The sequence below is a fragment of the Erithacus rubecula genome, assembly GCF_903797595.1.
Source record: "Erithacus rubecula genome assembly, chromosome: 28".
Classification (NCBI taxonomy): domain Eukaryota; kingdom Metazoa; phylum Chordata; class Aves; order Passeriformes; family Muscicapidae; genus Erithacus; species Erithacus rubecula.
This window is the reverse complement of record NC_136680.1, coordinates 1,021,313-1,037,634: the sequence shown is the minus strand read 5'-3', so window position 1 is coordinate 1,037,634 and position 16,322 is coordinate 1,021,313. Positions and strand designations below refer to the sequence as shown.

The 16,322-nt window shown below is 51.0% G+C and overlaps 1 protein-coding gene across 1 annotated transcript; it reads left to right on the top strand.

The window, feature by feature from the left end:
- The first annotated feature begins 144 nt into the window (after positions 1 to 144).
- Positions 145 to 15,931, top strand: PIAS4 (protein inhibitor of activated STAT 4). The gene is given in 12 exon segments (XM_079328207.1): positions 145 to 293; positions 2,897 to 3,302; positions 7,370 to 7,454; positions 8,460 to 8,501; positions 8,792 to 8,882; positions 9,201 to 9,329; positions 9,824 to 9,929; positions 12,156 to 12,229; positions 12,712 to 12,804; positions 12,806 to 12,873; positions 14,417 to 14,547; positions 15,519 to 15,931. Coding segments are annotated over 12 exon segments (1,458 nt in total). The 5' UTR covers positions 145 to 266; the 3' UTR covers positions 15,725 to 15,931.
- Positions 15,932 to 16,322: the final 391 nt, after the last annotated feature.

Below are 16,322 nucleotides of genomic sequence, written 5' to 3'. Positions count from 1 at the left end.
GGCACCCACCCGCCGCCCACCCGCCCGCGGGGCCGCCCCCCTCCCGGTTCCCCCGGTGCGCTCCCGGTTTGAGGAGCGCGGCCCCTTTAAGACTCCCGGGGGAGGCGTGGCCTGGCGGGGCGTGGCTCGGTGGGCGTGGGCTGAGCGGAGCAGCGCGCGCGCTGATTGGCCGGCGCTCGCGGCGCGGCCCCGCCCCCTCCCGGCGCGGGCGCCTCACGTGACCCGGCGGCGGCGGCGCCCGGCGCGGTGGACGCTGGAGGCCCAAGATGGCGGCGGAGCTGGTGGAGGCGAAGGTGAGGGAAGCGGCGCCGCCGCCCCGCCCGCGGGGCCCAGCCGCCACCGGGCGGCTCCCGACGCGGGGGGGACGGCGGGGGGCGGCGCCGCCAACCGCGGGGGCGGCGCTGCGGGGCCGTCCTCTCTCTTTTTTACCTCAGAGACTGCCCCGCCCCGGCCTCAGGGCCGCAGCGCCCACCGGAGCTCCCGGGGCCGAGCCGTTAAGGGGCAACGGCGGCGGCGGGGAGCGAACCCTGGAGCGTCCCGAGGAAACGCTCCCGAGGGAATAATTCCAAAGAAATGCTCCCCAAGAAACCTTTCCAAGGCAAATCCCCCTGGAGACGCTTTTTTGGGGGGCTCAGCCCTTCCCCTGCCTTTCCAGAGCGGGGAATGTTCTTCCCTGAGGTTTTTGGTGAGCTCCGAGTTGTTCCCTGCAGGTCGAGCCATCACTTTGCTTTGTTTGGGGTTTGTTGTGGTGTTGCTGCACAAATCTCATCATCCTGCTGGGATTTAATTCCTTCAAAATGGAAATTTTGGGTTCCAGCTCCGCTTTGCACCCCAAAATTCCCGGGTGAGGTTTCCCACAGCAGGAATTCTGTCCCCAGCGCTCCTGGGATGCTCTGGTGCCTCCTGCTTGATGAATTTATCTTTCCAAATTCACCTTTTATCCTCAAATCCCTCGGGGAATGCAGCAATCTCCCCATTTCCTACCACACTTTAATGATCCTGCTGGGATTTCATCAGCCTTGATGGTCTTGGAGATCTTTTCCAACCTTAATGATCCTGATTCTGTTTGGTTTTTTTATTTTTACTTGAAGAAAACTTGAGACACAAAGTAAATTTCTCCAGGATTTCTGGAGCAGCACCATGAATTCAGAAATCCTGAATTTCTGGCAATTCAACATCTTTTTTTCTCCTCTTTATTCATCATTCTTTTTTTTTTTTTTCCCTTCATCAGGGATATTTTGGGACTCATCACGACTCCCAGAAGTTCTAACTACAGACAGTGACACAACAGCTTTTGGGGTTTTCACATTCAGTGACATTTGGAAGGGAAAAGGAGAAAAATCAAATGGCATTTTCTCTCTCATCTAATTCCCACACATCCAAAAGTGGCTGTGAAACAGTTGTAACTTTCTTAATTAAAAAAAAAATATAATAATCTGTAGCTGCTTCATTCCAGGAAATGATCAGATTGTTAGATTATCTTTTATGCTTTCTTTTTAATTATTAATTAGAGAGTGAGGTAGAGGTTGGGGAAGATCTGCTGGATTTTTTTTTTAGTGGAGTTTCTTCTTCAATTCCAATATTCCCCACAAACCAGGCAGGATGTGGAGTGAATATATGTGGATATCTACCAAGTTTATTTCCAGGGCTACTTTTATTTTCCAACCCTGGTACTTTATGAGCTGCTTTTTTTCAATTTTAAGGCTGTTTGGTGTTTAGGGAACTCAAATACCAAACTAAAACTGTGAAGAATTCCTGATTTCTGATGAGAATTTTCCTTGTGGCCTTTAACTCTGCTCAATTCCAGGCCTGAATTGCCCCAGAGAGGGAATTTTGGAAGACTGAGCTGCTTTTGCTGCTTATCAGACACTAAAATTGATAATTCCTGGCTGGGCATTGTTCTCCTGGAACACACTGCTCTCTTTAATAATCTCAATATCCTCCCATACTCTAAAATATGTGTTTTTTTTTAAAGATCCTGTGGCTGTAGGGAGAATTCTGGAGAGGTTTTTCCCATCCATCCCCTCAGCTCACCCTGATTCCCTCTTGTGCCTTGCACTGCCACCTTTTGGGATGAAATTTTCCAGTTTCTCTGGGAATTTTGGGTGTCTCAGGAGTTCATGAGCTCTGGCACAAGTGAGGCCTCTTGGTTTAGACCTCTGAGGATGCTCAGCATCTGTCAAAGGGATTTTTGAGTCATTTGATGCCAGTGGTTTTGTCATGTAGGTGAGATTTCAGTGGGTGATCTCTGTGTGGGTTGTTCAAACAAGAAATGGGAACCAAAATCAGGTGACAGCAGTGGGTAGGGATGAATTTGGGGTCTTTTTGGACAGGTTTGGGGTCTTTTGGGACAGGTTTGGGACCTTGTTTGGGACAGGTTTGGGATCTTGTTTTGGACAGGTTTAGGGTCTTTTTGGACAGGTTTGGGGTCTTTTTTCTTGGACAGGTTTGGGATCTTGTTTAGAACAGATTTGGGGTCTTTTTGAACAGGTTTGGGGTCTTGTTTGGGACAGAGTTGGGGTCTTTTTTTTGGATAGGTTTGGGTTCTTGTTTTGGACAGGTTTAGGGTGGTTTTTGGTTTTTGGACAGGTTTGGGATCTGGTTCTTTTGGACAGCTTTGGGATCTTGTTTGGGACAGCATTGGGGTCTTTTTGGATAAGTTTGGGGTCTTGTTTTTGGACAGCTTTGGATCTTGTTTTGGACATGTTTGGGATCCTGTTTTGGACAGCATTGGGTCTTGTTTTGGACAGATTTGGGATCTTGTTGTTGGACAACTTTGGGATCGTTTTTTTCACCAGGAAATTTTTTAACATCTAGCCTTGTTAGTTATAAAGTGAGAACTTGAACCTTTGCCATTTATAACTATGAGAACATCTTTTAATTTTTTATCCCCCAGAACATGGTGATGAGTTTCCGAGTCTCAGATCTTCAGATGTTGCTGGGTTTTGTTGGCAGGAGTAAAAGCGGACTAAAACACGAACTAGTGACCCGAGCTTTGCAGCTGGTCCAGTTTGACTGCAGCCCCGAGGTGTTTAAGAAGATCAAGGAGCTCTACGAGACTCGTTACAACAAGAAAGGCTCGGAGGCAGCGGGGGCGCCGCCCCGGGCGGAGCCGCTCGCCCTGCACTCCTCCTCCGTGGCCCGGACTCTGCCCAACAGCAGCATCGACTACCCCGCCCTCTACGGCAAATACCTGAACGGACTGGGCAGGCTGCCCCCCAAAGTGGCCAAGCCCGAGGTTCGCTTGGTCAAGTTGCCATTTTACACCACTTTGGAGGAGCTGTTGAAGCCCACGGAGTTGGGTGAGTTTGGTTTTGGGGTTGGTGGTTTTAGCGTGTTGGAGTTTTTTTGGGGTTTTTTTTTTTTTTTTAGGGGTGAAGGTAAGGCAGGTCTGAAGTTTGGAAGGGTGTAAGAGGGAATTTATTAATAATACAGGGAAGAAATAAGAAATTTGAAATAAGGTTTCCAGATTATTCCCTCTTCCCCTTCCTTTTTCTTCATTTCTCAACAGCAACATACAGAGAACACTTCAGTCAGTTTTCCACTTAAATAACATTTCATTTCACTCTAGAGAGAAAAGTTCTTTTTGTGATTTGGACACAGGGGGTGTCTTCACTTCCACAGTTGGACAGGATCTTCTGCAGTGGTGTGGTGGATGTGCTGCTGAGGCTCCTCCTGTCTCCCCTCTCGTGCTCACAATTCACAGAGGGATGTTTGGGGGTTTGGCAGTGCTTGAAGGGGGATGGTGAGAGAGGGAGAGCAGCTTTTCACACAGAGAGAGTGCTGGGACAGGGGGAGGGGTGTTCAACTCAGAGGGGTGTTCAGCTCAGGGGTGTTCAGCTCAGGGGTGTTCAGCTCAGGGGTGTTCAACTCAGAGGGGTGTTCAGCTCAGGGGTGTTCAGCTCAGGGGTGTTCAGCTCAGGGGTGTTCAACTCAGAGGGGTGTTCAGCTCAGGGATGTTCAGCACAGAGGGGTGTTCAGCTCAGAGGGGTGTTCAGCTCAGGGTTGTTCAGCTCAGAGGGGTGTTCAGCTCAGGGGTGTTCAGCTCAGAGGGGTGTTCAGCTCAGAGGGGTGTTCAACTCAGAGGGGTGTTCAGCTCAGAGGGGTGTTCAGCTCAGGGGGGTGTTCAGCTCAGAGGGGTGTTCAGCTCAGAGGGGTGTTCAACTCAGAGGGGTGTTCAGCTCAGAGGGGTGTTCAGCTCAGAGGGGTGTTCAGCACAGAGGGGTGTTCAACTCAGGGGTGTTCAGCTCAGAGGGGTGTTCAGCACAGAGGGGTGTTCAGCTCAGGGGGGTGTTCAGCTCAGGGGGGTGTTCAGCTCAGAGGGGTGTTCAGCTCAGAGGGGTGTTCAGCTCAGGGTTGTTCAGCTCAGAGGGGTGTTCAACTCAGAGGGGTGTTCAACTCAGAGGGGTGTTCAACTCAGAGGGGTGTTCAGCTCAGGGTTGTTCAGCTCAGAGTGGTGTTCAACTCAGAGGGGTGTTCAGCTCAGAGGGGTGTTCAACTCAGGGGTGTTCAACTCAGAGGGGTGTTCAGCTCAGGGGTGTTCAGCTCAGAGGGGTGTTCAACTCAGGGGTGTTCAACTCAGAGGGGTGTTCAGCTCAGAGGGGTGTTCAACTCAGAGGGGTGTTCAGCTCAGAGGGGTGTTCAGCTCAGAGGGGTGTTCAACTCAGGGGTGTTCAACTCAGAGGGGTGTTCAGCTCGGGGGTGTTCAACTCAGAGAGGTGTTCAGCTCGGGGGTGTTCAGCTCAGAGAGGTTTTCAGCTATGAGAGGTGTTCAACTAGCAGAGGTCTTCAACTAAAAGAGGTTTTCAACTATCAGATCTTCAGCTAACAGGTTTTCAGCTAGTAGAGGTGTTCAGCTAAAAGGGGTCTTCAACCAGTGGAGGTGTTCAACCAGTGGAGGTGTTCAACTCAAAGAGGTTTTCAGCTATCAGGTCTTCAGCTAACAGAGGTTTTCAGCTAAAAGAGGTTTTCCACTAGTGGAGGTTTTTAACTAAAAGAGGAGAGATGGAGTTTTGGGGAGCAATCCATCCTTCCCTGTGAGCTGTGACTGCCCAGCAGTGCCCAAGGCCAGGCTGGAGCAGCTGGGATGGGATAGTGGGATGGGATAATGGGATAATGGGATAATGGGATAATGGGATGGGATGGTCCTTCAGGTCCCTCCCAATCCAAATCCTGGATTTTCCTCACACCTGGAATGTGGCACTTTGGGATAAAACTTGGAACTCAACTTGTTTGCTTCCTGTGGTTTATGGGGTTTATTCCACTCTGATGTTGCTTTTTAGCACTAAAAACCCCTGAGCTGGAGCATCCTGTGGATAAAAGAGGCTGGCAACACCTCAAACTGGATTTTTGACTATTTTTGTGCTTGTCACAGTTATTTGTGTGTGGTGCTGTGTGTTTTTGGGGGATAACCAGTAAAACTGGAAGAAGAGCATTTCCCTGGGGTGTGGAAAGTGATTTTTTTCATTATTTTATTTTGGAGAAACAAAGAATATTGTTAACTGGTGTCAAATAGAATGGTCTGGTAGCAAATTCAGTGTGTCCAGAGAAGTTGTGTTCTGCTGAGGGTCTCATAAATTCATGTGGTAATGTCAGAATTCTGTAAAAATGATTTTACTGGCTTTTGTCTGGCTTTGCTGAAAAGATATTTGTTGTGGCTTGAAGGAAAAAAAAAATAGATTGTGCAGAAACAAAAAGAAAAAGGACTAATTAGTCAGATTTTTCTATAATTTCTTCTCCATTTAAAGTCATTATGGAGCTGAGTGGTGACAAAATCAAGCTCCAACATCATAATTGTGTGGGGAATGCTCTGTTCAGTGTTTAAATGTGTGTTAATCAGCAATTCCAAGATGGGATTTTGAAGGAAAACAAATCTCCAAGAGCCAGAGGAACCTGGATCCACTCACTGGGAGTAGCAGGTTTTGTTCTGAAATGTCCCCTGCTCATTAAAACAGCCTCACCCTGGCAGGTGACACCTCCCAGGTGTCACCTGGAGCTTTCCTGGCTGATTTTCTCGGAGGTTTTTATGGAGCAGATGTTGTTCACACCTGATCAGGTGCCCTGAGCTTGCAGCTCCCAGTTTTTGGAGTTTGTTTTCCAGCAGCAATATCATCGTTGTAGAAAAGAGGAGTGAGCTGATGGAAATGCAAAATAAACCATGAGCAGCTTCTGATTTCTGCTCATGAGGTTTGTTTTGTCTTTGTGGGGCTGAACAATCAGCAGGACTCAGTTTCTGGGCAGTTTCTTCATCAGGAACATTAAAATGACTTTTTTGTTATTGTCCTTGTCAATCATCACTTGCTAAAAATACTCCATGAAATGCTTCGTTTTCTGCTGGTTGTTTCTGTCAGGAGATATTTGGATGAAAACTGGGATTAAACAAAAGTTTCATAAAGATATCTTCCTTCTTACTTTTTAAAGTTATTTTTGTGAGCTTCATTTGCATTTTCAGAGCAGAAAAGGGACCAAAGGGAAGCACCTGGAGTGACCCAAATTGTCACCAGGTCTTCCAAAAGCTGCTGAGATTTTATCCTTCCCTCACCTCCTCTTCATCCAAAATGCATTTTCCTATTTCTGAAATCCTCTTTGAATAACCATGCAATGGAAATGAGGCAAAGCAAAACCAAAACACCCAATCCTTGCTAAATAAATTTGAAAAAGCTGTTTTAGCACTTCCTCTTTGTGTTCCTCCCGTGACTTTCAGCAGCTCAGGGTCTGAACTTTGCTGAGAGACACAAAACTGAAAATAAAACATGTTTGAGTCGAATTCAAGGCTGCAACAAAAATTTCCCACGTCTCAAGCTTCATTTTCCCCACATTAAATGCACTTGATCTTAAAAATGATCAATGTGCCAAAGGCCACAGTTAATTCTGGGTTCTTGTTAAGCCTCTCTGAGGTTGAGCTGCTCTCCCACCCTCAAGGTCAGGGGGCTGGAAGTTGTGTTTTGTCTCTTCCAGCTGCTTCTTGTGTTGCTTTTTTATTATCTCAGCTAATTTTTTTTTGTTGCTGGGGTTGTTTTCTTGCTTTTCCAGAACCCTCCTGCTCAGTCTGGTTGGTTTTGGGGTTTTTTTTTTTGTGTCAGGCTCAGGTCTCCTTTTGGGTTTCTTGAGGATGTGGTCACACTGTGACACTGCTGATGTGCTGAACTGATGGCTCTTGAATTATTTCAGGGGAGGAAAAATGATTAAAAAAAAAAAAAGATAAATGAAATCCAATCCTGTGCTGGTTGGACTGAACAGTGAGCAAAGCTCTGATCAAAGCAAATTCCCAAAACAGGTGAAAACTGGAATTTGGGGGTGTGGGAGATAACCAGAGCATAACAATCACCTGATGCTCAGTTTGATGGACACTCTTCCCTTCCCTCCCCAGTTCCACAGAATAATGAGAAGCTTCAGGAAAGTCCCTGCATTTTTGCATTAACACCAAGACAAGTGGAGCTGATCAGAAATTCCAGGTACTCCTCACTGGCTGTTAACAATCCAGGCAAATGCAGCTGCATAATTCCCTAATTTCTCAGTGTTCCCTGCAAAGAAACAGGATTTGGGTGAGGACATCAGGCTGCTCCTGGTGGAGAGCAAAGAGCTCTGGGGGAGTGGGAGCTGCAAATTCTCCCCTGCAGGTCCTTAAGTGTCACTTGTGCTGCTTTAATCCCCCATGGAATGGGGAATTTGGGCAGGAGCTGAATTCTGGACCAGCTTCCAAAGGCTGTTTGCATCTCAAAGGACCTTCCTTGGTGGGGAGGAAACATCAGGATTAGGATTTCCCCCTGACCTCTGTCAAATGCAACTTTTGACTCAAACAAAGACTCTCCTCAGAGCTGGCAGTGCAGGCAGGGAGTTTTCCTCTTGGCTGACCTGCTGTCTTCATGCAAATTCCTCCAAAAATTCAACCTTTAATAAATAATTCAAGCTTTAAATTAAATCTTTAAATGTTTATCATAAAGAGCTGGAGAAAGAATACCTTGGTTATTTTGCCTCCTTGTTGTGTATTCCATTCCTTTCCTGATTCCAGTTCAAACCCTGGCAGGAATTGCCCTGATGGAAGTTGCAATATTCAGATATTCAGTCCTTTGGTTTGCATGAGCAGCTTCAGCTGAATAATTCAACACAGAGAATCTTGAGCACTGTCAGGTAAACCTGACCTTAAAACCCAGTTTTTATAAATTCTCACAAATCACCAGAAGGCACCTGAACAGTTTTAAAAACCTAGAGAAAAGCTTTAGGTTGGTGCATCAGGAAAAAAAAAAAAAATAATTACAGGAGCACTGATATTTGCAGGGGGAATTGTACAATTTAAATAAAGTTCTGTGAGGTAATTTTTTAAAGGTCTATTAACAAATTAGGAACAACTAAAGTCCTTGAGTCTGGCAGCTACTTTGAGTGGTTTTTTTTGTAGGTAGGGATTTTTATTTTTTTTTTTTACATAACTAATTTGAAGTTTCTGTTCTTTGATTTATCAGGGAGTTGCAGCCTGGAGTGAAGTCGGTTCAGGTGGTGCTCAGGTAGGTCTGGGTTGGATTCACTGCACATCAGGGGAGGAGGGAACATTCCAGCAGAACCCAGCAGGTTCCAGCATGGATTTCATGGCTTCAGAGAGAATTTCCTGTGAGCTTTTGGTCAAAAATTCCATTTTTGAACCTGCAGCAGAGACAGCAGAGCCCCAGCTGGGTGGGCTCTGCTGAGGGAGCGTGGGTGGGGATTGGGATGGGGATTGGGATTGGGATTGGGATTGGGGCTGGGATGGGGATGTGCACAGTGCTGGGGTATTATGGGATGTGTTGTTTCTGCCCAGAATCTGCTACACAGACACCAGCTCCCCTCAGGAGGATCAGTACCCTCCCAACATTGCTGTCAAGGTGAACCACAGCTACTGCTCCGTGCCGGTGAGCAGGGGGGAAACTGGGGGGAAACTGGGGGAAACTGGGGGGAAACTGGGGGGAAAGGGTGGGATTTGGAAGGAAATTATCTTCCTGATGAATGCCACAATATAGAAGTGCACTGCTTAATTTAAAGCTGATTTTTTAATGGATTAGCCATGTTGTTAATGAGCTGGTGTGTATAAAAGCTCCATCCTGTTCACTTTGTGCTCCAGCTTTGTTCAGCTCCTTCCCCCCATCCCTGAGACCTGGGGCTGAGTGGAATTGAATGGAGCTGCTCTTGAGTTAAAAACTAAATATCTCTATCTAATCTTCCTGCTCTAGGGCTACTACCCCTCAAACAAACCTGGGGTGGAACCCAAGAGGCCCTGCAGGCCCATCAACCTCACCCACCTCATGTACCTGTCGTCAGCCACCAACCGCATCACGGTCACCTGGGGCAACTATGGCAAGGTGAGAGCCTGGGGGGCTGAGAGGAGCCCAGGGGGGCTGAGAGGAGCCCAGGGGAGCCCAGGGGGGCTGAGAGGAGCCCAGGGAGAGCCCAGGGGGGCTGAGAGGAGCCCAGGGGGGCTGAGAGGAGCCCTGGGAGAGCCCAGGGGGGCTGAGAGGAGCCCTGGGGAGCCCAGGGGGGCTGAGAGGAGCCCTGGCAGAGCCCAGAGCTGCCCTGGCAGAGCCCAGAGCTGCCCAGGCAGAGCTCAGGGGGAGCCCAGAGCTGCCCTGGCAGAGCTCAGGGGGAGCCCAGAGCTGCCCAGGGAGAGCCCAGAGCTGCCCTGGCAGAGCTCAGGGGGAGCCCAGAGCTGCCCAGGGAGAGCCCAGAGCTGCCCAGGCAGAGCCCAGAGCTGCCCAGGCAGAGCTCAGGGAGAGCCCAGAGCTGCCCTGGCAGAGCCCAGAGCTGCCCTGGCAGCCCTGCAGAGCAGCCTCCTCATGTCTCCTCCCTCTCTCCCCAGAGCTACTCGGTGGGGCTGTACCTGGTGAAGCAGATGACCTCAGCAGAGCTGCTGCAGAGGTTGAAAACCATCGGCATCAAGCACCCAGAGCTCTGCAAAGCCTTGGGTGAGTGCCCTGGGAGGGGCTGGCTGCAGCCTGCTGGGGAACATCCACCACCACTCACACTCTGCATGCCTGCAGCTGGATCAACCCCACTTTTTATCTGAACAGACTTGCTGAGCTGTGTGGGAGTCGTGGGAGGTCACCCCCAAGCCGTGGCTCTGGTGGCAGCTCTGTAGTTGGATTTAGGATTTGTGCCAGGTTGGTGTCGTGCCTGTGGAGTGGCTGGAGGGGCTTCATGCCTTCACCTGGGTCAGTATGAGCAGCATTGATCCTCAGCATTTCCAAAGGACATTTCTGGAGCAAGGGATCCTGGTGACAGTGTCCTGCTGCCCTGGGAGTCCTTGGGGTGGCAGTGGGATGTCACCAGCAGCACTTTGATATGCCTTGAGAGCTTCAGAGAAGAGATGCTAATCCCAAACCACTCAGGTAAATCCTCCTGGTATGAGGCTCATGTAAAACATGACTGGAAAAGAGGGGAAATTCTATTTCCAAGGTGAAATGTAGCTTGAAGCTCATGAGTGTGGAAGATTCCAAATTTTTCTTATTGCTGGACAAAACTTTCTCACTGTTTAGTCCTGCTTGGGATCCTGATGTTCTTTAAAACTGTCCAGATCCTGGAGAACTCTTCCCAAGGATAAGAAACTGTCAGGGAATCCCAGGATGGTTTGGGTTGGAAGGACCTTAAATGCCATCCAGTGCCACCCCTGCCATGGCAGGGACACCTCCCACTGTCCCAGGCTGCTCCAAGCCCTGTCCAGCCTGGCCCTGGACATTCCAGGGATGGGACAGCCACAGCCAGGAATTTCTCCTGCACATCTTAACCTCAATTTCCCCTTTTCAAGCCATTCCCCTTTTCCTGTCACTGCAGTTCCTGGTGAGGAGCCCCTTTCCAGCAGCCCTGGAGTCCCTTCAGGGACTGGGAGGTCTCCACTCACCCTTCTCTTCTCCAGGCTGAACTTCCTCAGCCTGTCAGGCTTGGAGGTGGATTGTAGTTCACAGGGAGATGTTAATTCCAGGTGTATCCAACCTGCAGGCACCTGGATTTCAGGCCAGGATCAGTTGTATTTGGTGACTTTAAATGAAACCAAATTGAGAGCAATGTCTTATTTCAGCTTCTTTGTGTTTTCCTGCTTGGATATCCAGAACTGGCCAACCTGAGGAGCTCCTAAACTTTGCTTTTCTAGCTCTGCTCTGCAAATAATTCCCTGTCACTGCAGCTGCTGCTCTTTGGCTTCAGTCACATCTCACTGCTGACTCATCTTCCTTTGCAAACAATTCTGTAAAAGTTGATGCAGGAACATTGTCTGATTATGGCTTTGGATCCAAAATCCTGATCAGGAGCTCCTAGGAAATTCTCCTTCCCATGTCTCCCAGTAATTGATGCACAGAGAAGGCTCTTAAAAAGAACTTCATAAAAAATTAAGCTTGGATGAAAAGGCTCCTAATGTGAGGAAAACAAGCCCAAATCTTGTAATCTCCTGAGAATTTCACATCTGAGAAGTCACTCTCTAATTAAAGCTGGGTGTTGCAGAGCTGCATGTAGCCTCATTGTCTGGAGACATCTTGTTATGATCTGAAAAGGTCAAAAGAAATGGTTCACTTGCTCCAAAGAAAAACAGTGATGGAAGTGTCAGAGGCAGTTGCAGGCAGCAGTGGGAGCAGCAGCTCCTCCTCAGCACTTGGGGAGCAGTTCAAAGCTCCTCTGGTTGAGTTTTGCCTCTTGGTGTGGGACCTGCACAGGTGGGACCTGCCCATCTGCTGCTTGCTTTGATTTCCCTGCTGTTCCTCTGGGTTTTCCTTTCAGACTGCAGCAGCAGGAGCAGGATTCCTCCTCCTCAGAGCATCTGATTCCTCCCAGCTCTGTGCTGGGTGGCTGCTGGGGCTGGTTTTGCTTGGCTGCCTTGCTCTGAGCTGTCTGCCTGGGTTCATCTGGGCCTGTTCTGTGGAATATTCTGGAGCAAAGGAGGAGTGGCAGCCCAGCAGTGCTGAGAGGAGGCTCAGGATAACCTGATGGAAAAAAGATGGGATGTGTTTTCCCTCTCAAAGTTTGACTCTTTGCTCACTTGTGGGGAGACAGAGCTGAGGAGGGAATAAACCCCACCATGAACATGCTCATTGCCTTTCTGGCAGGGAAAACCATCTGTGCAGAGCCCAGGGCTGGGCTGAGCTGTTCCCCTGGGTGCTGCCAGGGCTGAGTTTTGTTAACCCTGTGTCTGTGCTCTGCTGCAGTGAAGGAGAAGCTGCGCCTGGACCCCGACAGCGAAATCGCCACCACCGGTGTCCGAGTGTCCCTCATCTGCCCGGTGAGCCCCTGCAGGCTGGGAAAGAACTCACTCTGGGCTGGAAGGGATCACCCAGGGTTTCATTCAACACCTCAACATGAAAAGGGAACTTGGAACCACCCAGTGCCACCCCTGCTGTGAGGTGTTTCAGCTCCCACTGTCCCAGGGTGTTCCAAATCCTGTCCAGCCTGGCCTTGGATATTGCAGGGATCCAGGGGCAGCCACAGCTGCTCTGGGCACTCTCACAGCCAGGAATTCCTTCCCAATATTCCCTCTGGCAGTGAAGCCATTCCCTGTGTCCTGCCCCTCCATCCTTTGTCTCTCCTGGAACCCCTTCAGGCCCTGGCACCCCCAATTTCCTCCAGAACCAAAGAGCTCCAGCTCTATTTTAATCTGATTTTGTCCCACTCCCAGCCCAGCTTTCCAGACTCCAGCTGTGGTTCCCTGGGGGGTGTGGGCTCCTTGCCAGGTGTGCTGGCTGATGCTCTGCTCTCCTCCCACAGCTGGTGAAGATGCGCCTGTCGGTGCCGTGCCGGGCCGAGACCTGTGCACACCTGCAGTGCTTTGATGCCGTCTTCTACCTACAGATGAATGAGAAAAAAGCCCACATGGATGTGCCCTGTGTGTGACAAACCTGCCCCCTACGACCAGCTCATCATTGATGGGTGAGTTTTGCACCTCTCTGTCCTTTCCCCTTCCTCAGGGGAGCATCCAGCTCTTGGCTGAAGTTCACTTGGAAACTGTTGGATGTTTATTCTGCTGGTGGGTAATATTCTGGTTTCAGTGTTTTGGTGTGTTAGAGCAAGTGGGAATGTGCTGGGAGGGAGCAGGTGCAGCACTTTGGGGGTGAGTTTGGAAGCAGCTTTGTTGCCCCCAAATGCTTGGAGCCTTCTGTGAGCTGGGACCACCAACACCCTCATGATGCTGGCCAAGGAGTGGTGGAGCAGCACAGGTGGTTCCTGCCTGCTGGGAAATGATCTCCACCCTCCTGGCAGGGTGGTTGGCCTCCATTGCAGGTTCCCTGAGGAGCAGGGAGGCTTTGGAGCAGTGTTTGGCACAGGGGAGTGAGCAGACCAGTCTGTTCCCAGCCCCACCATGGGTTCCTTTGTGGGCCCTGGCAGATGCAGGAGCTGTGGCTTTGCAGGCAGCCTGCAGCAGCCTCAGCACAGATAACCTGTTTGCTTTGTCCCCTGGCCAACCCTGACAGGAAAATCCAGTTCCTTGGAGATCTCTGGCAGGGCAGAGATGAAGGGGAAGCTGTGAGGGGTTGGGTTGTGGAACCCCCACGGGTCAGCCATGTCCCACAGGATGGCCCTGGGAAAGGCTCAGCTGAATTCTGTCCCTGCTCAGGGCTGGATTTGATGCCAGTTCTGTGGGGTGAAGTCCTTCCCAGATTGCCTGGAAGTGAGAGGGGGAAGCTGGCACTCAGCTGGGTGCTGGGAGTCAGGAAAGAGCCTGAGGCTGCCCAGCAGGAGGGAGGTGGTTGGTCAGGTCTGGGATCCTCAGGGAGCTGCAGCTTGGGGGTTCTGTGCTGGTGATGGGATTGGCTGTGGGAACAATTCCTGCAGGAGCTGGGGAAAACTGAAACTCTCCCACTGCCACAAAGTTTTCCTGACCTTGGAAGTCTTTCCACTAGGAGTTCTCCTCCCTCCTGAAGGAAAATGCTCAAGTCCAGGAGGGAGTGAGGCCTGGCAGAGCAGCATTTCCAAATAAACATCCCAGACTGACAGTGGAACACTGGGAATAAAGCAAGTCCCCAGTTCCTCTGGAATCAGGGTTCATTCCAGGTGTATTTTCATGCTTTCATGGTGTTCCTGTTGCAGGAGTGTTGTTCTGGTGGCTGCTGTGGAGATTTGGGAAATAAAACTGGGAAGTGCTGCTGGTTGGATTGCTGAGTTCCCAGTGCCAAATCTCACCTTTTGCTAAAACCTCTCTGGGAATGTCCCTGGGAATGTCCCAGGGGATGGGGCAGCACCACCTGCCTGCAAGCAGTGCCTGGGAAACTGGGTGAAGAGGCAAAGCTGTCTTTAATTGCAGCTAATTAAGGAGGCAGTTGATGGTTTGGGTGCATGGACAGGAAGGGCTGGGATGGGTTGGCACTGGTTTTATGGGGAATAAAGTCCGTGACTGCAAGGGCTCTCAGCAGCAGACTGCCTGTCACTGCAGGCTGACTGCAGGGCTGTGACAGCTCCTCCTGCCCCCCTGCAGGCTGCTGTCCAAGATCCTGACAGAATGTGAAGATGCAGATGAGATTGAGTACCTGGTGGATGGCTCCTGGTGCCCCATCCGAGCCGAGAAGGAGCGGAGCTGCAGCCCCCAGTGCCCAATCCTGGTTCTAGGTGAGCAGCCTGCAAACCCCTGGGGCACTCAGAGTTCCACAGGGCTTTGGCTTGGAGGGCACCTGCAGGATCATCAGTCCCACCCTCTGCCATGGGCAGGGACAGTTGCTGCTGCCCCAGGTTGCTCCAAGCCCTGTCCAGCCTGGCCTTGGACTCATCCAGGGCTGCTCTGGGCACCCTGTGTTCCTCTCAGGGGAGAATTTCTCCCCAATATTCCCTCTGGCAGTGGGAGCCATTCCCAGTGTGCTGTCCCTCCATCCCTTGTCCCAAATCCCTCTCCACTCCCCTGGAGCCCCTTTAACTCTGCAAGTGGCTCTGAGCTCTCCCTGGAGCCCTCCCTTGCCCAGGCTGGGTGGGCAGGGGTGGAGACAGGAGTGGACAGGGTGGACAGGGATGGACAGGAGTGGACAGGGATGGACAGGAGTGGACAGGAGTGGACAGGGATGGATGGGGTAGGCAGGGATGGACAGGAGTGGACAGGGATGGACAGGAGTGGACAGGGATGGACAGGGGTGGAGACACGAGTGGACAGGGGTGGGCAGGGATGGACAGGAGTGGACATGAGTGGACAGGGATGGACAGGAGTGGACAGGGATGGACAGGGGTGGACAAGGATGGACAAGGAGTGGACAGGGTGGACATGAGTGGACAGGGGTAAGCAGGAGTGGACAGGGGTGGAGACAGGAGTGGGCAGGGATGGGCAGGAGTGGACATGAGTGGACAGAGGTAAGCAGGGGTGGACAGGAGTGGACATGAGTGGACAGGGGTAAGCAGGGGTGGACATGAGTGGACAGGGTGGACAGAGGTGGGCAGGGATGGACGGGGGTGGACAGGAGTGGACAGGGATGGATAGGGGTAGGCAGGGATGGACAGGGATGGGCAGGGGTGGAGACAGGAGTGGACAGGGGTGGGCAGGGATGGACAGGAGTGGACATGAGTGGACAGGGTGGTTTCAGCTCCTGTCCCCCCAGGCTCCTCGGACATGAACGGGCTCCTGGCCACCCCCAACGGCGCCGGCGAGAACGGCAAAGCCCCGGCAGATGTTGTGGATCTAACACTGGACAGCTCATCCTCGGAGGAGGACGAGGAGGAGGAGGAGGAGGAGGAGGAGGATGATGAGGGACCCCAGCCCAAACGACGCTGCTCTTATGAGAAAGGTTTAGTCTCTGCCTGCTGACTGCAGCCACGGAATTCCCAACGGACAGACTTGAATACTCTGGTGCTTATTAAACTGGAGGAGGGGGAGAACGTCCTCTCCCACCTCATCTCCCTCCCTCCCTCATCTCCTGTGACTTTCCTATTCCAAATTACTCATTAAAACGAGAGAGAAAAAAAGAAAAAAAAAAAAACAAAAAACAAAAAAACGACACAAACAAAACAAAAACCATTGAGCTGCTTCTTGGTTGGAAAACGACCCCACTCAGAGCCTGAGCCTGAACTGGAGCCTGAAGTAAAGAAAGTGTCTTAAGCCAGGCAGGATCCTCCCTCACCTGGATGCCAGGATCAGGGGAGCTCCCCTGCACACCTCCAGGACACCCACCCTGCATCTCCAAAGCCGTGTGCAGTTTGATCCTCTTGTTAATTAACCATTCCTTAATTAATCTAAAGGTTTTGCTGGACGTGTGAGTCCGGGGCGGGGCGGGAGGGGGGTGTGGGGAGGGGTCTGGGGGGGGGGTTGTATAACCCAGGATAGAGGGGGGGTTTGTAGGGTGGGGCTGGGGGCATGGGGTGCCAGGGGAGGGGACATGTCTGGATGGAAGCACTGTTCTAGCTCG